Source organism: Talpa occidentalis, unplaced genomic scaffold (assembly GCF_014898055.3).
Source record: "Talpa occidentalis isolate TD23 unplaced genomic scaffold, MPIMG_talOcc4v2.1 talOcc4.8, whole genome shotgun sequence".
NCBI classification, from domain to species: Eukaryota; Metazoa; Chordata; class Mammalia; order Eulipotyphla; family Talpidae; genus Talpa; species Talpa occidentalis.
Genome location: NW_023605194.1, coordinates 35,000,273 through 35,027,962, shown reverse-complemented (window position 1 = coordinate 35,027,962; position 27,690 = coordinate 35,000,273). Strand labels below are relative to the sequence as shown.

General features: G+C 37.3%; 2 protein-coding genes across 2 annotated transcripts in view; both read left to right on the top strand.

Moving 5' to 3' along the window:
- Positions 1–27,690, top strand: part of NRG3 (neuregulin 3) — a 902,987-nt gene that overhangs the window by 535,982 nt on the left and 339,315 nt on the right. The window lies entirely within an intron of this gene.
- On the top strand, positions 1,630–2,159 carry LOC119233446 (COX assembly mitochondrial protein 2 homolog). The gene has a single exon (XM_037495814.2). It carries the CDS (start codon positions 1,683–1,685, stop codon positions 1,920–1,922), a length of 240 nt encoding a protein of 79 aa, XP_037351711.1. The 5' UTR covers positions 1,630–1,682; the 3' UTR covers positions 1,923–2,159.

Genomic DNA, 27,690 nt, shown 5'->3' with positions numbered 1-27,690 from the left:
GAAACTTCTAGGTAAAAAAAAAGTATCCTTGTGAAAACATAATAGACCTTGTTAGTAGAGGTTGTTTAGGTCAATACAAGATAATCACTCACAGTGTGTTTTGTTCCACTATGGTAACAAATAAATTCCAACATTTTAGTGGCATAACAATAAGGCAGTTTATTTCTTGTTTACATAGAATTGCTGAAGGTTTGGTGACTTCTCACACCAAATATCCTACAAGAGGTTCTTTAAGAATCCAAGCTACTTTCCTCTCATGCCTCCCCCATGGTCACTTTTAAAGGGAGGAGGGAGAGGCTGAAGGCCCACCAATCCTATATACTTCATAGTGGAAATGAGGTATCGCTTCCTGTTACATTACTGACTATAAGGACATATAACCTCATCCTAACTATAAGGAAATGTTGGAAGTATTTTCTTCCTTGATATTTGGAATGCATAGCACTCTCTTAACCTCTCAGGCTCTGAGAGGTTAATGAATTAAAGGGCAAACCCAGATCTTAGTCTGAAATTCCAATGATTAATAATTGTGGTTTATGAAATTTAAATAACAAATTTACCAAGCCAGATTCTGCAGTAAAGATGCTTGAATTGGAGAAATATGCACTAACCACAGTAAAACTTCAGTGACTTGAGTGGCTATGTAAACAATGAGTTGGTTTACATAAACATGCATTCCCAGGTATGTATGAGCATTATGATGCTTCTCATAAATCTCTTCTGTGTAGACAAGCATTTGCACTTGATATTTGTTTTGTTTACTATCATAGTTCAGCTTGGGAGATAATATGTTGAGACAAATATATGCAAATCAATCTTCTGTGCATGATATTTCTATTTCTCAATGATTCTACTATCCTCTTTACCATCTCTGAAACCCTAATCAAATCTTTCCTCTTCATCAAATCTTCTTAAATCCTGTTAAGACTGCTTCCAAATATGTCTTTACAGGTAACTATTTTTTACCATCCCAAATGTTTTTTTTTTTTTTCCTTAATGAAGGTCTTCACATTTCACCTTTGTAGTAATTAATAGACTCATATATATCTTGCTTTCTTCTAGCACCTCTTCTTATGCAGCCACCAATGTGTACTGAAAACTGGAGACTATTTAAGTTAAGCTTATAAGTTCTAAAAGTGAAACAGCCTGCAATGTTGTATAATTTTCTTTTCTTTTATCCTTAATTTTATCATCTATTAAGTGGTAGGTAATAAAATCTCATTCATTTTAAAAGCAGAGTGATAATGGAAATATTTTATAATTGGCACATAATGTAAAAAAGAATTAGAACAGATGCAAGCCATAGCTAGATCCTTGCTGTAACAGCTAATAAATCTTTAATTGCTGGGTCATTGTAAGTTCTGGCAGCATGCCTGAAAATTGATGAAAAAGGCAAAGATATGGAAGACATAACATTTGTTGGACAATTGTTATTTATCAATGGTGTATAAACAGCGAAATGTTGTGTAATAGTAATGTGCTATCTAGTAATTGATTATCAACTATATTTTAGTGAACTCATTGAAAGCACTGATGATTGTGTACAATCAGTCTTAGATTATGTCTTGCTGCAGTAACAGACAAGACAAAATATTCAGGTGTTAATAAAATAAAAGCTTATTTCTCCCGGAGTGGCCGCGTGTTGGGTTTGTTCTGCTGTGCTCCATCACCTTCACCTAAAGATGCATCCTGACTTATCTCCACACTTGCACACTGAAGAATGCAACGTCTTGATTAACTTGCTTAAGGAATGTCACAAAAATCACAGCATTCTGAAATTTTTTGGCCATTGCAATGATCTTGACCGGGAGATGAGAAAATGCTTGAAGAAAGAGTACATGGAAAAAAGGACCAAGAGCAGGGAGCATGGCAATGCAATGAGAAAGAGAATTTTTAATCCTGCAGAGGAATCTGAAAAATAAGATTATATTTTCATTGGATACCTAAGAGAAGATCTAAAGACTCTTACTTGATAGCTGAAAGAATCCTATCTCCAGAATCCTCTGAATGGAAAGTGACCCATGTGAAATCAAGCCATGGAGGAGTTCAGAAAGTCTGGGTTCTCAGTATTCATGGGGCAGCAAATCTAACTTCTAACATGTTTCTTTCTACTGCCTACAACTAGATAACATTCAAGTAATTTATCTTCCTTAATAAAATAATTGACTTTAAAAAAAAAAAAGCTTATTTCTCACCTACAAAATATCTACAGATTAATTCAGTTGATTCTCCATTTTCAGTCTGACAGATTTGGCTAGAGAAGAGAATCCAAAGATTTATCTATTCTTAAATTACCACCTGCAGGTGGTAACCATTACTTCTGACATATGTTATTGATCAGACCAATTTACTTGGCCATTCCTATCTTCAAGAGGGTTGAGAAGTACACTCTTTCTGTATGTTCAGAAAGATGAGTTGGACATATTGCTAGGCAATGGTAACATCTATACAGAGTGTCTAGCATATTTTTATGTTCTAATTATTATCAAAGCATACTCTTATTCATTTCTCTGTTCAAACTATTTTATTGGATTTAATTTACCTTCCTTTTAATGTTCAAACTACTCATTAACACCCCTCATGATATAAACCCTAAGTAGACTTCTCTACAGCTTCTACTATTTCTCTTCACTTTACCTGTGATCTATCCAAGCTGGGCATTTGCTTTTCCTATCAATCTATTGTTTTTTGTTTTTTTTTTAAGATTTATTTATTTATTTATAAAAGCACTGGGCACATTCAGAAGTGTGGGAGTGTGAGAGAATTCACCAGAGCCAGAGCGGGGAGCAGAGCAGGCAGAGTGACGAAATCCACTGCTGAGGGGAACAACGGGCAGCAGGAGAGGTCTGCGCACCATGTAGGACCCTCGCCCGGCAGCTGGGGATTGAACTGGTGCTGCAGAGGCTGGGAGCAGCTTCACAGCCCAGCGCTCAACCGCTGCGCCACCAGGGAGGCCCTCAATCTATTGTTTATGTTTATTTCTTTGTCTTTTTTTTTTTTAAGATTTATTTATTTATTTATACAAGCACTAGGTACAGTCAGAAGCGCAGGAGGGTGAGAGAATTCACCAGAGCCAGAGAGGGAACAGAGCAGGCAGAAGGACCAAAGTACACTGCTGAGGGGAGCAGCGGGCGGCAGAAGAGGTCTGTGCGCCATGTGGGACCCTCCTCCTGTGGCCGGGGAGCAGCCGGGGATCGAACCGGGCGCCGCGGAGGCCATGGGCAGCTTCGCAACCCAGTGCTCAAACGCTGCGCCACTGGGGAGGCCCTATTTCTTTGTCTTTTTATTACTTCAACATAAATGCCTTTACATAAACTTCATATGCCATAACACCTTCGAATACATCTGACCATCACTTTAAAATGTTTTAAATTTTCATTATAAACTTTCATAGAAATAGTCCATGAACATTCATTATACTATTTAAACCAAGGTTATTTATTTATTTCAGTTATTAGAATACAGACACTATCCTGGAAAAATTCTAAAGGTATGGTCTATACCTAAATAATCTGTGTCATCCCTCTTAGGAGTGACTTACTCATAGGAATTTCATAAATAATGATGAATTAAATGAGGAAGCAACCCCGTATCATACTGGTCATTGTACTGGGGGTTATAAATTATGGATTTTAATTTTTTGTTATTTCTTATAGTCTAAAAATTATTTTTTTTGGTTCTTCTGTTTCTATATGTACAACACATGAATGAAATTATACAGTGTTTATCTGCCTCCATATCATTTCACTAAGCAAATTTCCTCTAAGTTTATCAAAGTTGTTGCAGAATTTCATCTTCTTTTTTAACAGTTGAATACAATATTCCATTGTGTATATATGCCACATCTTCTTTATCCATTCTTCAGCTGATGAGCACTTAGTCTCTTTCCAAGTCTTGGCTGTTGTGAATAGTGCTGCAGGAAACATGCTGGTACACATTTCTCTTCAAATTAGTGTTTTTGTATGTTTCAGGGAAACTCCCAGTAATAAGATAAATTGATCGTGTGGGATTTCTATTTTCTTTCTTTTTTTTTTTTTTTTTTGAGGAATCTCCATTGTGCTTTCTATAATGGCTGCATCCATTTATAATTCACCAGCAATGAAACCACCAGGGGTTCTATTCTTTCCACATTCTCTTCAGTATGTTTCTGGCATTTTTGGATAATAGCCTTTCTCACAGGAGTGAGGTAATATCTCAAAGTTATTTTTATTTGCATTATTTTAATAATAAGGGATAATGAACATATTTTTTGCATCTGTTGAAATGAACATATATCATTTGTCATTCTTTTTGTTGATGTGGTATACCTCTTATTGATATTAGACCATCCTTGCATCCCTGCAATAAATTTGACATGATAATGGTGTGTGAGTATTTATAATATTATTGAATTTTTTAGCTAGAATTTTGTTATCTATTTATATCCTACGTCCAGTTTTGCATCTGTGTTCATTAAAGAAGTTGAACCTGTAATTTTCTTGCTTTACATCATTATGATCCTAAAAGATGCTTGATACATTTCAGCCTGCATAAATTTATTAAGATTTGTTTTGTGTCCTAACATATGATTTAATCTTGAGAATTTTCTGTGAGCACTTGAAAAGAATGTATATTCTGGTGTTTTGGGGTTGGAATGTTCTGTAAATATCTACCAAGTTCATTTCATCCAATTTGTGAAAATGACCATATTTGGAAATGGGTAGGTGGGAAGTCAAGGAAGATTAACAATTTTTTTTTCTTTTGAATATCTTTACACTGTTAAATATTTTACTAAGTAAATAAAAAAGCCTTATTAAACTATTTTAACTCCTATCTTTTTATAAAAATTTCTGCAGCTAAAGATTTTTAATTTCTTCTTCCCTTTAGAAAAGTGAATCCTATATTACACATGTTATATTGTACAAATTCTCCACCTTTATTTGAACTGTTGCCTTCAGCATTTTTTTTCACTTCTTCCTATGTTCATACATATTGAATTCATCCTTATTAATTTTCTAATTATCCCATGAGGAAGTGGTTGGTATTTTAGGATTTTTCTCCTAAAATTGAAGGCAACTTCAATCATTTTGTGAAAGAATTATATTATTCTTCAAAGTTGATGGTTTATTTAGAGGTATTTAAGTTGAATTCAGTTATAGACCCTGAAATGAAATAAATGTCTTCACTTGTATTCCATTTTCATTTTTGTGTATTCTCTGTACTATTAGTTTATAGCTACACCTCCTTTGATTTGACATTATTTTTTTGTCCACTACCCTTAACTTTCAAATAAAGGATAGAATTTTAAAACTGTGATTGCTGCTTTAATAATAAGTGACCAAGTGAAAAACAGTCAGATATAAATGATTTAAACACTGGAAGATAGTCCCTGCATGTAGAATTTCAAGTACTCATTAAAAAAAAATAAAACCTAGAATGTGGTTTGTCCAAGTATCGTTAGGCTTCTTTTTTTTCATCATGTTTTGTCCTCATCTTTCCTTTTTATTTTTCTAGCAGTTCCAATAAAAATCATGTAAAAAATGTAAATACCTGATCAGAGGAGTTGCTTAAGAAATGTCGCAGCCAAAACCAGCTCTTGGTGTGAGTGCTAGCTGCTTAACAAGTCAAGGGTGTAAAGAGCTATGAATAAAGAGAGGACATTTTGCCATGAATTATTCAACTAACCATAGGATGCTGTTATCTCCACTCCAGTGACTTTTAATTGCACATATAAGAATTCTGCTTATCTGGCATTCAATTTGATGCCAAGGTGCAGCTTGTCCAACCAGGGGGAGGTGGAGAATGAGGATCTCATTAGACAGGCAGCTGCCAGTCACAAATGCATTAAGGAATATGGAATAGGATTGTAACTAGAAAACTAGAAGACAGAAACAGACTTGGCAAAGGAAGGATGGATGGGTACGAATATGGGATATGAGATTTTCTTTTTCCTTGATCTTGGTGGATGTTGCTGAATCTTGAGTGAAAAGTAGAATTGTATGTGCTGCCTGAATCTACTTCATTTCCCTTTGTAGGGACCCACAGCTGATCCTAGGGCAAAGATGACACTGCTTTTTAAGGCAGCCTCTCAGAGGATCGCCTATTCTTTCATTTTAAGTGGAGTTTTGACACAATTTTGAGAAAATGTTGGTTTTATTTTTGAAAGTCTGTTTGCAATAGGTATGTTAATCAAGCTATATACATTTCCTGAAACTTTTCCCTCACCCCAAATTCCCAGAGGAGATGACTTTTGGCATCTGTGCTAAAAGTTTTCCACAAGTTTATCTTTCCCCATTTCAATATTTTGAGATTTAATTTGAAACATCTCTCAATTGGCATCCCTCCATAATAAGTAACTCTTTATATTATTTATATAGCCATTTCCAGAGTTCAGTTGCATATACAACATATAATTGTCATATACTAACTAGACCGCAGGTAAAGGATGCACAGATAAAGACTACAAGGACCCACAGATAAATACCCTTAATTTATGGAGCTCAAAGACTGGAGCAAATACTGACATACAACACAACCTGTTTAAGAGCTGAAATATCTAGGACTTTCAGGAAGAAGGGACCAAAGCAAGTGTAATGTAAGACAAAGAAGACTTCCCTGACAAGAAACATGATGTGTGCATATGCATTTGTAAAGTTTACAAACGAGTAGAGATAGGCATTCTAATTAGAAAACAGTTATGGAAGACTTGGAGGACTTAGAAGTCTTAAATTGCTTTTTGGGAGAACAGGGTACATAGGGAGAAAGACAAACAATAATTGTGAAGTGTGTACACTTGGTTAGGTTCCAATTTATGAAGTGTTGTGTGTGTACTTAAATGTTGTGCTGAATACAGCAGAGAGTCATTGAAGAATTTTAAGTAGGATCGATGTGATCAGATTTCTGGTATAGATAAATTGGTCTGATGACATTGCTCCTTCGACAGTTCCTTTATAGGTCTACACTATAAAATCTTATATTAACATCTGCTATGGGGCCAAAATCTAAAGGGCAATATAGGTTAATCGAAAGAGCAGAAATTTTTGAAGTCAGAAAATTTGCATTTTATTTATGTCCTCTGATTTTTAAGGTAAATAATTTTCAACAGTGCACTTTTTAACTCTTTCTCATTACATATTAATGGATATGTATGCCAAGAACCTGAAACTGTCCCTCATGTGTAGGTGATACTCAATAAATGTTTGTAAATAAATTAATGAACTTCTGGACCTCTGTGTCCTTTTTACAAAAATGAGGAGGATCAAAAGTTGTTCTAAGGACTCTGCATTGCTGTGGTATGAAGAAGTCTACTTGATTCTAAGTTAAGTGTAGCCTTAATCACTCATGTGCTTTTCTTTCCTCGCTATTTTTTTTTTAATTTTCTTTAAAAAAAAAAAAGATTTATTTATATATACAAGCACTGGGTACAGTCAGAAGCATGGGAGGGTGAGAGAATTCACCAGAGCCAGAGCGGGGAACAGAACAGGCAGACTGATTAAGCACACTGCTGAGGGGAGCAGCGGGCGCGGCAGGAGAGATCTGTCATGCCATGTGGGACCCTCGCCGGTAGCCGGGGATCGAACCGGTGCTGCAGAGGCTGCGGGCAGCTTCGCAGCCCAGCGCTCAACCAGGGGAGGCCCTCTTTCCTCGCTATTTTAATGGAGTTTTTCTTTTTTGGTGCCTTAAAAAAGTATTTTCTTCCCTCTCTCTTGGTCTTGTAATCTTCGCAATGAACTTGGGCTTTTCAGAAAAAAACAGTAGAAACATTTAACTAGGTGTTTTTAGTTTCTGACTGGAATAAAAGAATAAAAGGCATGCTGTTATGATTAAATATGTGAGGGACCATAGCTGGAGAACTATAAAAAATAAAATCTTGTATAATAACCTCTCACAAATTTTTCCCATGTTATTTGGAAGAACTAGACATTGTAGGTGACAATCTTTTGTGTTCACTCTACCATTGGAAGTTCTATACTATAGTTGATAAATATTCTAAGTCCCTGGAAAAGTGGCAAATTTCCTGATATTTTTATCTTATGAACTGTCACAACAGCAGTACCTTAGGACATAAGCTTGTTCATTAGTCAGAAAACAATTATCCATCCCTATTTGTGCTCGTGCTTTATTTTTCAGAAGACCGATGCCCTTGATCATCTGAATAGCATTTCTTCCAATGATACCCATATCTCAGCTCATTCTATTTTCTCCATCTCAATGAATCTCATATTTCCTAATTCTATGTTTTGTTTAATGGTTTTTGTCTTTTTTATTTATCCCCCTATTTCAACCTTGTTAGTTTTAGCATCCACAGGGTCTGATTAAATACAGCATTCTTGCCAAAATTTTCTCTGAATGACACTATTTTGGAATGCAATACATCATTCTTTGTATACCAAGATTATCTAATGTATTCCTCTGGTTCGGCTTTAAAAGTATCCCTTATTTCAAAATGGTGAACATAACTTTTGTTCTAAAGTCTGTATTAGGTTAGTTAAAGGCAAGTGCCGTATTGAAATCTCGCCATCCTAGTGCCTAGCATAACACCGGAGCAAAGAAACAAGCAAACAGCATGCTTAAAATGTATTCTAGCTAAATTGAATTAAATAAGTCTTATATAATAGAAATAGGAACAAACCGTACAGAATTCATTGTAAATGTCTAGTTAATCAAAGGGTCTCATATTTGAATATATCCAGCAGAAGAATTTAGTAAACTTCTCTGGAGGCAAAAGTGAAGTCGAATATAACATTGTTATTGAATACTTGTCTGTGAAGAGAAACCACTGATAGATCATATCAAAACTATCCTCATATTTAGGAAATACTAATCCAATTGACTTGTGGGAGTTAAAAAAAAATTTCCATGAAGGATATTGCAAAGTGGAAAGTATTTCCTCTCTTTTAAGGTTTTCTTATGGATATTTAGGATATTGTGACCTAGTTGTGATGAATTATAAGAAACACTTTGGGATTTTTGACACAGCACTTCCTTAGCACCATTATTCTCAACAACAAAACATAAATATATAATGCCTGATAAAATTAGTTTTGTGCTAAACTTTACCTGATTTATAGCTCATTTTCTTTCAGTCTTTCTTATTTGAACATTTTCTCCTGTGGATTTTGTAAATTAAAGAGTTTCATTACAAAATTTACTTGCCAAGTTTTTTTAATGATAAATTGATTACAGACAACTCTAGTGAAAGCCTATAATTCCCTGGCAACCATCATCAACTCTACATATATTCTCATAGAGGTAGACAGAACCAGCATTTCCACCGAAGACCAATAAGTAATTGATGCACAAGCATTCATTACAGTAAAGGTGATCAGTGCTGTAGTAAGCCTGCATTAAAATCTTACCCACTAATGCAATCAGATATTTTATACCTAGTATTAAAAAATGAGAAAATTACAAACTGTACAGCAACTTGATTATAGATTTAGAAATAATTAAGTGTTAAATATCAGTATAAACTCTTACAAGAATGTTTTGAGTTTAATTGCTATTTTAGTCCAGGTATCAGCAAATATTTTCTGTAAAAGGCCAGGTATTCTAGGCTTTGCTGGCCATATTATCTCTGGTGTGGCTACTTGACATAAGTAAACAAAATGAGTTTTCTTTTTATCAAAAGAAAATTTAGAAAACAAGCTGGAATGGCCCCACTGCCTGTAGTTTGCCCACCCTGACTTAGACAGTTGATAATTTATAAATATCTTTCAATTTAATTTTTGCAATAGTAATATAAAGTAAATGTAGTAATTCTACAGGTGGGTAAATAAACATCCTGAGAAGTTAAATAGCCCAATGTCCAATAGAATCAGAACATAAACTCATTGTATCACATTTTAAAATCTGACTCTCAGGCCTCCCCAGTGGCGCAGGGGTTGAGTGCTGGGCTGCGAAGCTGCCCGCAGCCTCTGCAGTGCCGGTTCAATCCCCGGCCACCGGCAAGGGTCCCACATGGCACGCAGACCTCTCCTGCCGCCCGCTGCTCCCCTCAGCAGTGTCTTCGGTCTTCTGCCTATTCTGCTCCCCGCTCTGGCTCTGGTGAATTCTCTCACCCTCCCACATTTCTGACTGTACCCAGTGCTTGTATAAATAAATAAAAATGAATCTTAAAAAAAATAAATAAAATCTCACTCTCTTAACCAACCACACTACACTACCAAACGATAATAACCAGCATATAGTGGTGCTTAATGGATCAGTAATGTGCTGAATCTTTGTGTCTATTACTGCATTTAACTTATAAAACCCCTTTGAGGTAGGTACAATTAGCATTGTCTGCTTTACAAATGAGAAACCAACACCTGGGAAATCTGAGAAAATTTTCCAAGGTCACTAAAAATGTGACTATCTTTGATCAAATTAACTTATTCTATTTAATTCAGTGACTGAAATAATGAAATCATTCATTAAATGTGACCTCAATGACCTCATAGATATAGATAGGTCCAGGCTTGCTTAAAGAGCTCCTGAATTCTGGTGGATGCTTCGAGATTTGCAATGCTTATTTCTTAATCTATAGCTCATTTTGATTGCAACTTGGTTTCCATTTACCCTGCTTTATGAGGAGTAATTTCATGAAGAAGCAAAAAAGATGATTGTGGTGTACAGTTAATTAGAATTTCTAATTAAAATCATCCTTAAAAAAACAGCCAGTGCCAATAGAAGAGTAATTACTAATCTGTAAATTAAGGAAACTGTATACTATGACTTTTTTTCTATTCAATTGAAAAACACCCAGTTTAAATTAACATACCATGAATAAAGGTACTTACCTTGAATAAAGTCAGAATGCATATAGCAATAAGGTTGAATTTAATTTGGCGAAATGTAATTCACTTAAATCTTAGAGTTTCTTTAATTGACAATTCATCTTGCTTCACTTTCCCCCTCTTTAATTCCTTCTTTCAAATTTTGGGGCATATATTTGTGTGTGTGTGTGTGTGTGTGTGTATAAAACTTACTGTGTGTGTTTGTGTGTATGTGTGTGGCAGGCAAGGACAGTGTATGTATGTGTTAATGTATACCTGTCAGGGTGTCTATTGTGTGCTCTATGAAATATGGATAAAATTTTTAGCATGATACCTGGTACTTAAGCATTAAATTCTCACATGCTTTTCCCCTGTGTTTTAACAACAATGATTTCACCCCATTATCTTATATCATCAATCTTAGAAAAACTTGGTAGCTAACCTGAGGCATACAACAGGGGAGGAAGTAGGGCAGGGGTCAAAACAGAGGACTGTGGTGATGGATTGCAAGTGTTATGGTGGTGGGAGAACTATGGGGACTATACCTGAGGGGAGGAATCAAATACTATCCAAAAATTAATGATGTAAAAAAAATAAATATTAAAAAAAAAACTTGGGAACTAGCCTCAGGAAAGAAAGCATCCATCAGGAGCATTTTCTTCCCTGAACCCTAGTTCTCAACGTTAGGTTTCCACTGCACAGGTATCTGAGGATGACTAGTCTTCTAATTGCAATATTGTTTGACTAACTTAAACATCTTCCCGAATTCCTGAGTCTTTTCATTCTGTATCTGTGGATATGGTTAGAAAAATAATCACTCTGGAAAAAGAAATCTTGTTTGTATTTACTTCACATTAATAATCAAACTTTTGGGTCAAGTTGAATCTGAAAGTGAGATGAAAATCAGGGATACAGTATAAGGATCACCTTTAATATTGAACATGATAAATATATAAACTTACTCTCCAAGATGAATAGAATTTATTTTTTAGAATAGTTTTTGTTGGGCCTCCCCTGTGGTGCAGCGGTTAAGCACTGGGCTGCGAAGCTGCCCGCAGCCTCTGCAGCGCCTGTTCGATCCCCGGCTGCTCCCCGACCACCAGAGGAGGGTCCCACATGGCGCAGACCTCTCCTGCTGCCCGCTGCTCCCCTCAGCAGCGTACTTTATCAGTCTGCCTATTCTGCTCTCCGCTCTGTCTCTGGTGAATTCTCTCACCCTCCCATGCTTCTGACTGTGCCCAGTGCTTATATAAATAAATAAATAAATCTTAAAAAAAAATAGTTTTTGCTGTATAGAAAAAACAAGCAGGAACTACAGAGTTCCCATATAATCCACTCCCAATACACACAAAGTGTTCCTATTCTTTTTTTTTTTTTTTAAGATTTATTTATTTATTTACACAAGCATTGGGTACAGTCAGAAGTGCATGAGGGTGAGAGAATTCACCAGAGCCAGAGCAGGGAACAGAACAGGCAGACTGACGAAATACACTGATGAGGGGAGTTTTTTTTTTTTTTTTAAGGTGTTCCTGTTCTTAACATGTGTTACAACTGGTGAACTAATATTGAAAAATAGTTAAGTTCCATAGTTTATGTTAGTCTTTGCATTATATGGTTCTGTGAATTTTCACAAATGTATGTCATGTGTCCACCATTACAGTTTCATACAGATTGCTTTCAGAATAGTTTCACTGCACTAAAAAAATCTCCTATGCTTTACCTACTCTTTCTTCCCCCTGTCTCTCCAAGCCCTGACAATAACTGATCCTTTTTGTTCTCTGCATAGATTTGTCTTTCTTGGACAGCCATATAATTAAAATCATACATGTACATTTTTAGGCTTGTTTCCTTTACTTAATGATAGGTGTTAAAAATTCTTCCATTTTTTTTATGGTGTGACACCACATTTATTTTTATCACTAAAAATATTTAAATGCATGGGTATAGCAGTTTATTTGTAATTCACCTATTGAAAGACATTTTGGTTATTTCCAAATTTGAACAGCTATGAATTAAACAAACGTGCATGTGGAGGTTTTTATGAACATAAGGTTTTGAACTCACTTGAGCTAATACATAGGAGCATGATTGCTGGATCATATGGTAAGAGTATGTTTAGTTCTTTGAGAAGAATATATCCTTGTGCATAACTGATGTTGTGTTTCCTGGTAGATGATTAGTGGTACCTTGTAATTCCTAATAACATATGATGTTGAACATTTTTTTCATGATACTTTCACATGCCATCGGATCATTTCTGACTTCCATTTTGAATTTTTACCCTTTTATTAAGTGGGCTGTTTATTTTCTCATTGGTAAATTTTAAGAATTATTTGTATTATTTTGGATTCAAATCCGGTTTCAAATATATGTTATAAAAAATATTACCCAACTGTCTTTTGACTTTTTCTTAACAGCACCTTTAACAGAGTGGAAGCTTCATATTTTAATTGAATTTTGTTAAATGGTTAAGTTCTATTAATGTTTTTTGTTTCTTTCACATATCATGCTTTTTGGTGCTTATATAAAAACTCATTGGCAAACCCAAGGTCACTAAGATTTACTCCCATATTATCTTCTGTTTAATTTATGGTTGTATGTTTTGTATTAGGTTAGTTATCTGCTTTGACCTAATTTTTTGTGGAAGGTATTAGGTCAGTAACTAGATTTTTTTTTCCTTCATGTAGATACTACATGGCATTCCAGGATATAAATTCACTTTGGCAAATAAGACATCATTGTAAAAAAATAATAATAATAACAGTACAAAACACAGCAAAGCAAAAACAGACAATTATAAATCAGAGACATCCTGCAGTGGGGGAGGATGGAGAGGGATCAGAGGGAGGGAGTGAGGTGCACAGGGGACTGAGTTGCTGGTGCATGGGTGCAGTGGTGAAGGAAACTCTATGGGGACTACATCTGTGGGGGTGAGGGGAAGCAAATATTGCTTAAAAATGAACAATGATGAAATTTAAAAATAAATAAATAAATAAATTCACTTTGGTTGTTGCTACTTAATTGATAAAAGTTTCAACACAACCTTTCCACACTGGAGAACTCAGCAATAGCTAGCTAAACATTGTTTTGCCATTTCCTCATTCCTAGTATCTCAGCAATTAGAACTTAATATGGTTGAATTTGTCTAAACATAAAATGTATTGTCAAAAATTTTCCTTGGGCCTCCCCAGTGGCACAGGCAGTTGAGCGTCGCACTGTGAAGCTGTTCTGCAGCCTCTACAGCGTGGGTTCGATACTGGCTAGCCGGTGAGAATCCCACATGGCATAGCAGACCTCACCTGCCTCGCCCCTGCTTCCCTCAGTGTATTTCATCAGTCTGCCTGTTCTGCTCCCCACTCTGTTTCTGGTGAATCCTCTAACCCTCCCGTGTATCTGGCCTGCACCCCAGCACTTGTATAAAAAAAAAATAAATCTCTATCTAAAAAAAAATTTCATTTCCCCGTTTTATTTCCTGGGGATGCTATGAGCAGGATGGGCTCATAGCATTTGTGAAGTCACAAATGGAAGTACATCATAATTCAATTTCTGTATCAGAAGAAAAATGGGGAAATCAAATAGGAGTTAGACACATAGCTCACATTATAGCAGGTGCAAAAAGTGACAGAGTATACCATGTTTAGCTTTCTGTTTTCACAAGGGTATGGGAGATAAGGAAATACAAGGATGAGGCCAAAGTCTCTTTTGTATGACTGCCGACCATTATTCACTATTATCAAATGGTACAGTTCCTTTCCTGCATTGTTCTTTACATTTCCCCAGTAGAATATTCTCAGACATCTGTTCAATTTAAAAAATCAGATGTTCTGAAGAAAATACTTGGCTGGATTTCTAACAATTTCATCAGAGATACTGCTGGTTTTAAAGGTAATTACAATGTATATCTGCATCTGAATTAGGGATGTAGAAATGAAAAAACCTGCATATATAGATTTAGATCTAGATAAGCATGTTTATAAACATATACACACTCTATATATGCATATGTATATGTGTATTTATATAGAGAGAGCTGCTGCATCTTTCCTTAATTATGTTTATGTAAAAATAGCTTATATTTATATAGCATCAAATTTGGACTTTATATTTAATTATTTAATATGGGGAAAATATGGGAGAAAGAAACTCCCTCTTTGAAATTAATTTTAAATCTGAAGTTTATTTTCAGGGTAGAAATTCAAATATTTGAGCATATTTTTTAGTTGCCAAACCATTTTCTCCCCTAGGACAGATAAGAGGCCATTGACTCTAGTTCAATAGACTGAGTATTCAGCAAATAAGATGACAGATGAAGAATTGAAATATGAACTACATATCAAATTCTGAACTTACACAGTTTAGGGAAAGAAATATTTCAGTGGGTTTGATGCAAATGTGTATTAAAAAAAAAAATCAGGGTCTCCCCTGGTGGAACAGCGGTTGAGCGCTGGCCTGTGAAGCTGCCCCCAGCCTCTGCAGCTCGGGTTCCATCCCTGGCTGCCAGTGAGGGTCCCACACAGCGCTGCAGACCTCTCCTGTCTCGCCCTCTGCTCCCCTCAGCAGTGTATTTCATCAGTCTGCCCGTTCGGTCCCCCACTCTGGCTCTGGTGAATTCTCTCACCCTCTCGCGCTTCTGACTATACCCAGTGCTTGTATAAATAAATAAAAAATAAATCCTTAAAAAAAAAAAAAAAAAACACATGTTCTACAAATACTGCAAAGAGGGATAGAAGGATTAGTTGCCAAAATAAGGGGGAAAAAAGCACACCATTTATCTTTAAAGGTCAGTTCCTTGTGTGTGCACATGCACTTTTCAGTTTTACCAAAATATCAATATTAAAGTGATAAGAGAAAATTCCACTTTAGGACATGCACTATTTAAAAATAATAATAATACTGATTCAGTAACAATCTAAATCCCAAATGTGTTTTCCCCACCAGTGCCATCAATAATTCACTGCACAAGACACACCATTTTTGTTTTACCACTGAAAAATAAAAATGATAATTAATCTTTGGCAATAGAGGGAACAAGCCTAGATTTTATGTGCTGTTCTTGTTAAGTCTATGTTTGTATGTGACTGAAAATGCTTAGAACTTAAGATTTGGTCCCATGATTCTCATAGCTTCTTGTAAATGTCTTCCCATTTGGGATCAGATACTATATGTATTATGCTTTTAAAAATATTTGTTAAATAAGAAGCAAAGCATGTTATTTTATACAATTTTGCCTCTAATGTGGGACTCCATTGTGTGGGATTATTTTGCATTCACAGTTATACTACTCATACATTGCACAGGACCCATTGCACAGGCTCAGAAGGGCCTCATACTAGTTTTAATTTGCTGTCATTGTTGTCCTATAATTCATTTTTTTTTAAGATTTATTTATTTATACATACAAGCACTGGGTACAGTCAGAAGCGCGGGAGGGTGAGAGAATTCACCAGAGCCAGAGCAGGGAGCACAACAGACAGACTGATGAAATACACTGCTGAGGGGAGCAGCAGGCAGCAGGAGAGGTCTGAGCGCCATGTGGGACCCTCACCCGGTGGCCAGGGATCAAATCGGCGCTGCAGAGGCTGCAGGCAGTTTTGCAACCCAGCACTCTACCGCTGTGCCACCGGGGAGGCACATATAATTCATAATTTTTAACAAGCGTCCCATGCTTTCATTTTACACTGACTCTCACAAAGCATATAGCTGATCTTGCATGTTTGACTAAAAACTTCAGTGACATATGAATGGACATTTCAGTCGCATCCTGGGTCTTACTGTCTTGCAAATAGGGATAAGCTAGTTGATATTAGAGAGTCTGTTCTGCCTTTATTTGTAAAATGGGGGTTAAAATGGTTTACCATCTGGTTTACCTTATAGGAGTATACTGACGATTGAATCAGGTAAACCATGTAAAGAACTTCAGATGCATAAAAAATGTAGTTTTTATCTCATTAGCCAACTAAAGAGTTGCTTGGAAGCCTGTGCCCCGTTTAGGTTCAGTAAGAAACACTCCAAGTTTGAAGCATTGTCATGAAGGGATATCAGCCTGTGGCCATGGTCCCTCACAATGGCTAACTCCTGAAAAACGCTCTGGTAAACCTAAGACTTGACTCCCCTTTATCTTATGCTTCCTGTTACCCACATCAATCTGGGTAACTTCTTTATAATATTTAGCCAGGAGATCTGAGACTAAAGTCCTTTCTAGGCAATAGGTATCGTTCATGTCTGGGAAGTAGAGGGAGGAGGATCGTGGTTATTTAATGGTTCAACACATGTCCATGAGTTTCCAGAATATGGCCAGAGAAGGCAACTGCACTGATTTACAATGATAACCACAGGATTGGGCAGCATGTTATATTGGTTAGAAGAGTCTAGAACCAGAATGTGTGGGTTCAAATGCTGGTTCTGCCACTTACCATTTACTAATGAAACTTTATGATAATAAGAAAAAATTGCCTAAAAAAGATTTGGCTTTATACACATTTATCAAATATGTAGATTAGGATTTAAATTATATAATTTCTGTTCATTATCTTTATTTCATGTTTTAGACCTACTTGCAAATATAGAAAAGTTCTAATAACATGTCATTACATCTGTACAAAACGTTATTTTACTTTTGCTATCATCAAAAACTCTGGCTTTTAGATTTTATTTACTTTGTTAATTATTGATTTTGAATGTAATAAAACAGAAAAGAGATTTTAAATGGGGAATAGAAATGGACAATTGTGGGCCTCCCTGGTGGCACAGCGGTTGAGCGCTGGGTTGCGAAGCTGCCCTCAGCCTCTGCAGCGCCAGTTCGATCCCCGGCCACTGGGCGGGGGTCCCACATGGCGTGCAGACCTCTCCTGCCACCCGCTGCTCCCCTCAGCAGTGTAATTCCTTGTTCTGTTGCCTGCTCTAGCTCTGGTGAAATCTCTCACCCTCCCATGCTTCTGACTGTACCCAGTGCTTGTATAAATAAATAAATAAATCTTAAAAAAAAAAAATGGACAATTGTGTTTTATATTTTTTATATTTTTATATTAATATTATTTAGGTAATACTGAAATTTATACATTATACTAGTAATTCTCAAAGTATGACCCAGGGACCCCTCATGTCTCTAAGAGCACTTCAGAGATTTTATTTTTTTTATTTTTTTTTTTTTGAATTTTTTCTTTGTATTTTATTTTTTTTTTAAATAATAAATTTTATTTTTATATTCCCCCATACAATTGCAAACGCCCCATTCTGACCCCAATCCTTCCCCTCCCGCCCCCCACCCCCCAAAAAGTGTCTCTGGTTCATAGTTTTTTGTTGATTTTGATTTTCACTTTCTTATATTCATTTTCCTGGTCCCTTATTTAAGTTTTCTAGATTCCTGCTATGAGTGAGACCATCCGGTATTTTTCTTTTTCTTTTTGGCTTATTTGCTGAGCATGATCCCTTCCAGCGCCATCCATGTTGCTGCAAATTGCATGTGTTTATCTTTTTTGAATGCTGAGTAATATTCCATGGTATATATGTACCACATCTTCTTGACCCAGTCATCTATTTTTGGGCATTTGGGTTGTTTCCAAAGCTTAGCTATTGTAAACAGTGCTGCTATAAACACAGGGGTGCAGGTGCTTTTTGGAATTGATGTTTCTGTGTCCTTTGGGTAAATACCTAGGAGTGGAATTGCTGGATCATATGGAAGCTCTACGTTTAGTAGGTCCAGAAATCTCCACACAGCTCTCCATAGTGGTTGGACCAGTTTGCACTCCCACCAACAGTGCAGAAGAGTTCCTTTTTCTCCACACCCTCGCCAACATTTGTTGTTGCTAGTTTTTTTAATATGTGCCATTCTCACTGGTGTGAGATGGTATCTCATGGTAGTTTTGATTTGCATTTCCCTGATTACAAGTGATGTTGAACATTTTTTCATATGCCTGTTGGCCATTTGCATTTCCTCTTCAGAGAAGTTTCTTTTTAGCTCTTCTGCCCATTTTTTGACTGGATTATTTTCTTTGTTGTTGCTGAGTCTCATCAGCTCTTTGCAGATTTTTGTGATCAGTCCTTTATCATTAGTGTTGTGTGCAAAAATGTTCTCCCAGTTGGTGGGGTTTCTCTTTGTTTTTGTTATTGTCTCTTTTGCTGTGCAGAAGCTCTTTAATTTGATGTAGTCCCAGCTGTTGATCTTTGCTTCACTATCACTGCTTTGGGTGATGTGTCTGTAAAGATGTCTTTGATGTGCAAATCCCGTAGTGTTTCGCCTATATTTCCTTCTATGTATTTTATGGTTTCAGGTCTTATGTCTAGTTCTTTAATCCATTTTGAGTTGATTTTTGTGTATGGTGTGAGGTAGTGGTCAAGCTTCATTCTTTTGAATGTAGCAACCCAGTTTTCCCAGCACCATTTATTGAACAAACTTTCTTTGCTCCAATGCATAGTCTTTGCTCCTTTGTCAAAGATTAGTTGACCATAAATCTGTGGGTTTATTTCTGGATTTTCTATTTGATTCCATTGGTCTGTATGTCTGTTCTTGTTCCAATACCATGCAGTTTTGATGATTATGGCTTTGTAGTATAGTTTGAAGTCTGGGAGTGTGATGCCTCCATTTCCTTCTTTTTTTTTCAGTAGAGCTTTGGCTATTCGGGGTTTTTGGTGATTCCATATGAATTTCATCAATAATTGTTCTATTTCTTTGAAGAATGCCATTGAGATTTTGATTGGAATAGCATTGAATCTGTATATTGCTTTTGGTAGGATGGCCATTTTAATAATGTTTATTCTTCCAATCCATGAGCAGGGGATGTCTTTCCATTTCTTTGTGTCTTCTTCTATTTCTTTTAACAGTGTTTTATAGTTTTTCTTTGTATAGGTCCTTTACCTCTTTTGTTAGATTTATTCCCAAATATTTGATTTTTTTTGTTTCGATAATAAAAGGGATGGTTTTTTTGATTTCTTCTTCAGATTTATTGTTTGTGTATAGGAAGGCTACTGACTTTTGCGTGTTGATTTTGTATCCTGCCACTTTACTGAACTGATTGATGAGTTGAATTAGTTTTTCTGTGGAGATTTTGGGGTTCTCTATGTATATTATCATATCATCTGCAAATAGCGATAGTTTGACTTCTTCTTTTCCTATTTGGATTCCTTGGATGTCTTTCTCTTGTCTTATTGCTCTGGCTAGGACTTCCAGTATTATATTGAAAAGCAGTGGTGAGAGTGGACATCCTTGTCTTGTTCCAGATCTTAATGGAATTGCTTTCAGCTTTTCACCATTGAGAATGATACTGGCTGTTGGCTTGTCATAGATGGCCTTTATGATGTTGAGGTATGTTCCTTTTATCCCAAGAATTTCAAGGGCTTTTATCATGAATGGGTGTTGCACTTTGTCGAAAGCTTTCTCAGCATCTATTGATATTATCATATGGTTTTTATATTTCTTTTTGTTGATGTGTTGGATAACGTTGATTGATTTTCGGATGTTAAACCATCCTTGTGCCCCTGGAATGAATCCAACTTGGTCGTGGTGAATTATCTTATGGATACATTGTTGGATTCTGATAGCTAAAATTTTATTGAGGATTTTTGCATCAGTGTTCATTAGGGAGATTGGCCTATAGTTTTCCTTTTTTGTGTTGTCCTTATTCGGTTTTGGTATTAGTGTAATATTGGCTTCATAGAACGTGTTTGGTATTGTCCCTTCCTTCTCAATTTTTTGGAAGAGTTTGTGAAGGATAGGCACTAATTCGTCTCTGAATGTTTGGTAGAATTCATTTGTAAATCCATCAGGTCCTGGGCTTTTGTTTTTGGGGAGGTTTTTGATTACCATTTCAATTTCGCTGATTGTAATTGGTCTGTTTAGGTGTTCTATTTCTTCTTTATCTAGCTTTGGGTGATTGTAGAGTTGTAGGAATTTGTCCATCTCCTCTAGATTGTTGAACTTGTTTCCATATAACTGTTCATAGTAGTTACTGATTATTCTTTTGATTTCTGCTGTGTCCGTTGTGATTTCTCCTCTTTCATTTATGATCCTGTGTATTTGTGCTTTCTCCCTTTTTTCCTTTGTGAGCCTGGCTAGGGGTTTGTCTATTTTATTTATTTTTTCAAAGAACCAGCTCTTGGTTTCATTGATCTTTTGGATTGTTTTTTTAGTTTCAATTTCATTTATTTCTGCTTTGGTTTTTATTATTTCTTTTCTTCTACTGGTTTTGGGTTTTTTTTGTTGTTCTTTTTCTAGATCTTTGAGCTTCGAGATTAGGTTGTTTCTTTGAGTTCTTTCTTGTTTTTTGATGTGAGCTTCTATTGCTATATATTTTCCTCTTATTACTGCTTTTGCTGCATCCCATACATTTAGGATATTGGTGTCCTCCTTGTCATTCAATTCAAAGAATTTTTTAATTTCTTCTTTGATCTCCTCGTTAGTCCAGTGGTCTTCCAGTAGTGTGGTTTTTAATCTCCATGAGGTAGGATAGTTCCTTGCCTTCCTTTTATGATTTATTTCTAGTTTGATGGCTTCGTGGTCAGAAAAGATGGTTGGTATGATTTCAATCTTGGTGTATCTGTTGATGTTTGTCTTGTGCCCCAGTATGTGATCGATCCTGGAGAATGATCCGTGTGCGCTTGAGAAAAATGTGTACTCCGTTTTTTTGGGGTTTAGTGTTCTATAGATGTCTGTTAAGCCCAAATGCTCTAGGTCCTTATTTAGAGCTTTAGTTTCTTTACTTATTTTTTGTCTTGTTGATCTATCCATTGTTGATAGTGGTGCGTTGAAGTCTCCCACTACGTATGTGTTTTCTCTGATGTCTGTTTTCATAGAGGACAACAGTTGTCTGATATATTTTGGTGCTCTTTCGTTTGGTGAGTATATGTTAATGAGTGTTATTTCTTCTTGAAGTATTGTCCCCTTGATCATAATGTAGTGACCATTGGGGTCTCTTTTTATTTTTTTGAGTTTGAAGTCTGTTTTATCTGATATAAGTATAGCTGTTCCTGCTTTCTTTTTTGGCCCATTTGCTTGTAGGATTGTTTTCCATCCTTTGACTTTGAGCCTATTTTTATCTTTTGTAGCTAAATGTGTTTCCTGGAGACAGCAAAAGGTTGGGTTTTGTTTCTTAATCCAGGCTGCAACTCTGTGTCTTTTTATTGAAGAGTTTAGTCCATTTACATTTAGAGTTAATATTGATATGTTAGCATCTGTATTTGCCATTATGTTTGTCTTTCCTTTGATTTTATTTATTTATTCTTTTAATAACTTTTTTTTTTTTTTTGGTCTTCTTTCGTTGTTATTCGTCCCTCTGAGGTTCTGGCTTTAGGATTCCTTGTAGTATTTTTTGGAGTGGGGGTTTATTCGTAATGAAATTCCGGAGTTTCTCTTTGTCTGGGAAGGTCCATATTCTTTCTTCATGGAGGAAAGAGAGCTTTGCGGGATAGAGTATTCTTGGTTGGCATCTGTTTTCTTGGAGTCTGTTGACTATGTCCCTCCACTCTCTCCTTGCCCGTAGTGTTTCTTCAGAGAAGTCTGATGTCAGCCTGATTGGTTTTCCTTGAATGTTATCTGTTTCTTCCCTCTTGTCAGTTTCATTATTTTTTCCTTGTCCTGGATTCTTGGGAGCTTTACTATTATGTGTCTTGCTGTGTTTTTCCTTTCGTCGTGGAAGTTTAGTGTTCTTCTTGCTTCTTGTATATCAATTTTCAGCTCGTTCTTCGCATTTGGGAAGTTCTCTTCAATTATCTCCTGGAATATTTTCTCTGTTCCTACATCTCTCTCCTCTCCTTCTGGAATTCCTATAACTCTTATATTTCCTTTCCTCATGGAGTCAGATAGTTCCCGAAGTCTTTCTTCATTCTTTTTCCTTCGTACTTCTCTTTCCTTTTCTTTTTGGTTCTTTTTATTTCTGTGTCTTCAAGAGTACTTATTCGTTCTTCCATTTCATCTATTCTGCTTTCATTGCTTTTCCCAGAGTTCTTTAGTTCCTCCATTAATTCTTTGATCTCCTGCATTTCTTTTACTTCCCTCTTTAGGGACTCTATTTCCTTCTTCTGATCTATCACTTTTTTAATCATGGCAATTTTAAATTCTCTTTCTGGAAGGCTCAGAAGTTCTTCCAAGTTGCTGTCGGTGCAATCTGGGGAGTGGTTTTCTTTTTGTGGTGTGCTTCTTTCCTGAGGAGTTTTTAGGTTGCATGTGGTTCTTCTACTCCCTACTGTCTGTTTTCTAATTTGTCGTATGCGTTGGGACACTGTGTTGCTCGGACTGACTGGCATCTTGGGTGAACTTCTCCGCTCCCCTCTGGCTCTTCCAGGAGCCATCTCTGTCTTCTGGGGGAGCTTTCTGCTGGTTTTAGGCAGTTTTCACTGAAGAAATGTCCCTGTTCTAAAATGGTGAAGCGGGATGCAGACCCTGCGCCTCCGGTTTCAGGCACACTCTTCTGCGCCCCCGGTCTGCCCCGGACGTGGGTGCCTGCTCCCTCTGTGGGCTCAGACTGCTGTTCGGAAGGGGCCTGGCGTGGGGTGGGCTAACTTCCCGGCTGGCCACTGGGTCCTCCAGAGGCCTTCTGCCCTTTTCAAGCAGTCTTAAGAAATTTCCTGTTCTATGGGGTGTTAGTGACTTTTTTTTCCTGGTCGCTAGGTGGCGCCAGAGATCTCTCCTATTGTCCTTGGGGGGCTGTTTTTCGCCCCCCCCCAACCCGTGGGACAGGGAACAGAGCAGGAATGGTAGGGTAAACCTCAACAGCTTTGGGGTGCTGTGTCTGCCTTGTGCCCCACCGTCGTGGAGAACCCACGCCCCGAATTTTCGTGCCCCGGGTCTCAGTTCAAAGCCCTCAGGTCCAGGACGCGGGCTGTAGCCCAGTTCAGTGGCTCGGGAATGGCGCCTTTTGCACCCCGCTTCCTTGCCTGGGCGCCTGGTTCCTGCTCACTCAGGGAGGGACTTTCACCCCAGTGAGGGCCTCTGCGCGTCTCCCCGCAAGCCTAGGTCGCAGGCGCGGGGACCTGGGCAGCCGGGATCCAGGTCCGCGTTTTCTTTTCAAGCGCGCCAAGCGCGCCGCTTTCCCGCGCCAGCTTACCGTCAGCCCGGGCTGTGTGCGCGTCTCCCGGGGTCTTTGTTCTTCTCTAATGGCGCCCGGAGCCGTTCGCTCACCGCTGAGGCGAATCCTGCAGGGTTCGCCTCAGCTCCCGTTCACGGGGTGTGGTGGCTGCAATAGTTCCTTTCCACTCCCAGTCCCGCTTGCTGCGTCGTTTGTTCTTGTTGGTCGTTTTGGTTTGTTGTTTTCCTCCTCTCTGCCAGTCGGAGAGTGCCGCCTCTGTGGGCGGGGAAGGGGAGCAGGGTTCTGCCACTTCAGAGATTTAATAAGGTCAAAACTATTTCCATAGTAATACTAAGATCAGTCAGACTCCCTCATATTTACTTATTTTTGTCACTAATATTGGCTCAGCATTGAATGGATGTTTGGTTCTGCTTTTATGACTTGTTATTATCACTGGTCTTCACAAGGTTTTGGAGGACCACCTCCACTCTGCCTTACCCCAGTGCATTTCTTAGTACCCAGGATACCTTTCACTCTGCCTCAACCCTGTTCTCAAGATACTACTTGGAAAACTAGTGCTGTTCATGTCAATCTTGTTCCAGAAACCATAGATGAATTTCCAAAATTTAGATAAGAAATGGTAAGCGAAACCCAACTCAGTGAGGCATTAGTTAATTTTGGGGTTAGATAGACCCTCTTTGTTTGGATGCTAAATTACGCAACTGGGAAAAATAGAACAACTCAAACCCCGAAGAAATGGCACTAATTTGATTGAAGGTATGTCACCCAATTAGGAATCAAGGCATTGCCAGCTGTGTTAGCAACCAGATGTTCATTTAGGCACGTGGAGTTGCTACTGGGGAGGAAATGTACTACTGATTCTCATAATGAACCTATTGAAACATCAGGTGGGGAACATTCCAGGTGTGAGATCACATTGCTAAAGGACTGGTAATGAGGGGTAATTTCTACTTGATTTAGATATTTATATAGCTTGCTAAGAGAACCTCTACTAAAGACACCCCTTGGAGTCTGAAAAAAAAAATGTGTTAAATACATGGACAAAGGGTTTTGATCTTCTCTTCCTTTAAATGGAAAGTAAATGCAGAGTGCCACAAGCTTGGAAACACAATCAGCCAGGTAACTGAGAGAACATTATCGTCAGCATTGACACTACCATAGGATTCACTTTTTCATATAAGTTTGCAATTTCCCATTGACTAGGGTAATTGGCAATTTCAGTGAGCTAACTTAAAAATCTGTTTTTCTCTTTAACTAAAACAATATAAAATCAGTATCAAATTTCTGTTCTGTAACTGTTGAAATGGGTTATTTCCAGAAATGTTTAGAGTATAATAGTTCGTATCCAGATGTAGTTGCAAAAGTCACTGAAAAAATGGTTGTTTTCTTGCATATAATTCCATGCTACCACCCATGTTAAATGTTAGTGACATTTTGAGCTGTTTTTCACACTTTAATAAGAACTAAAGTAAAGAACATCAGTATAGCTCCCATACAAATTAACCCAACTATTGATGTCTGCACCAGTCTGAGCTTTAATAGCAGGAACAGCAACAAAATTAGGAGTTTTATCTAATATTTATTACTAATAAGACTTGCGTGATCATCAACAATCTTGTAAATGTAAGTTATGATTTTTGGACGGGCATGTGTGTACAGAGTCCATGTTTCTAAATCTTAGCACAAAAAAATAAATAAATAAATCTATCTTAGCACAATATCACTTGGGTGTAATTTATTATCAGATATCCTGGAGCTTAGGAAAGTGAATCATTGGAGGAAGCTAAGAATGCCCCTGATGGAAATGAGGGATGAATCCCATCGCTTGATGGCTACTAAGGGAGAAGGTCAGTAAGATAATCACTGGCTACTCAAAATGTGGTCCTACAACAATGTCATCCACTGGGAACTTTTTAGAAGAATATAATCTCACCACCCCAGAACTACTGAATTAGATTAACATTATCCCCAGGTGGTTTATATACACACACAACAATCTATTAACAAGGGGTCATGGTGCATATGTGCTCAGTCTGGGACAGGGCAGACTACTAGCAGACTGTTTACATATGAAGCTACAGGAATTATGGTATTGTTGATGCTCAGCATCACATAGGAGCCAGGTTGGTGTCCTACATGGGCTTTGTAGTTTGGGCCCAAAATTCTTACTGTATTGGCAAGGGTTGGGAGAGTTGTTTGTAAAGGGAAGAAGTTTCCAACTCTGTAGGGCCCACACAATGGGCAAGAATCTTATCAGGTTTCTATCCATGAGAAAAAAGATTCAGAGCAGGGACATAATCCAGGTATGTGATTCAGAAATAACCAAGACATCAATATGAAAGTGGCATCCAGAACACAGATACATGGCACAATTAGGACCTGAGATATACTTGCTCATACTTGAGACATACAAGCTTTCAGTTTGGGGGGCCTCTCTAGAGCTTCATTAGTAAAAACAAGCTTCTTGGGTTTTGCTGGGCTCACAGCATGGATGATGGGTTTATACTATGGCCTAAAAGCTGAGACATTGGGGTGAGTCCTGCAACCAATTCAGCCTACAATGGAGGATCGTGGCATACTCATCTCCATCAATAACACCTCCAAGTGATAGTACACGTACACTGTGGAGAACAGGCTTCTTGAACTGCCATTTTCATAAATGAATTATACAGAAGGATGCAAACTACTTGAAAATGTGGTTAAAGTTGGCAGGATTTCATGATAAACATTTATAATGTTAATAGGCTCTAAACTATGATAACAAGCAAAGGAGTTAGTAAAGCATGAAATCAGTAAACTCAATTCCATCTGCAGTGATATCCTGAGCAATATAAGCACTTTGTGTGTCCTTAAGGAGTTATTTTTTTATTTTTCTTTTGAAAATGTCAAAGTCTCAGTAATATTTGCTCTCCTTGACTGTATCATCTCCTTAAACCCTTACACTAACACTATGAAGTAAATATTCTTAGCTTCATGATTTAACTGAGGCTTATAGAGGTTAAGTAACTCTTCCAAAGTCACATTGTCTTCATAAAACACAGGTTTAAAAAAAAAAATCTTCTGAAAGGATTACACTTACCATTTCCCAAGGACTTGAATGCTATTATGTAAGTATTTTGAGAGTTTTGAAGTAGGAACATACCTCTATTCAATTATTCACATTTTGCTCATTCTTACAACCTGTAGGTGAATATAGGGATAAAAATGATCACAAAACACAGTTTCTTGCCCTTTGATTTCATTCTACAAGGAACTCAAGCCTTCCTCCAATGCCAACAGTTATTTCTGGGAAGCACTAGAGGCCTTATCCTTTGCATTTTGAATAAATCTCAATTGTTTCTGTGGATTATATGACCCTGTCTCCTCCTCTTTCCCTTCCCTCCTCCCTCTCTCCCTTCTTTCCTACCTTTCTTCTTTCCTCTTCCTTTCTGCAGTCACTGTGTTAATTAATAAGGGAAGGCAAAGCTGCAGGAATACAGTCACACATACTAGTTAATAAAATGTAAGATTACCTCTTCACAATAATTCACAGAGGTTTCAGGTAAAGCAAGCGGTCAAGAAAGTCAGGGTTCTTTCCACACACTTATTCAGGAATTCTGGATGATGACAGTCCTGCAATTTTAGCAAGTGATATTTAAGATTTCTCTAAGGTTCACCAGCCTACTCAACCCAAAGGAAAAGAGAACATGATTGAATGTCTGTGCGAGGTTTTGTGGAACTGAACTGGAAATTCTATGAATGATGTCTTCTCGCATTTCATTGGCTAGAACTCAGTTACTTTGCAAGCCAAATTGCAGGCAAGCCGAGGAATATAGTTTGCAAGAAGAGGAGGAAATTTTTGGTAGGCAGCTGCTATTCCCTGTGACATTATCAGTGTTTCAAGTGGAAACACTAGTAACAGCACCTGGCAGAGTGGCCACCACCACTTCTCATTT

Bases quoted from the DNA above. Each gene is read 5' to 3' on its own strand.
- LOC119233446 (XM_037495814.2), top strand. From the start codon at position 1,683: ATGCATCCTGACTTATCTCCACACTTGCACACTGAAGAATGCAACGTC.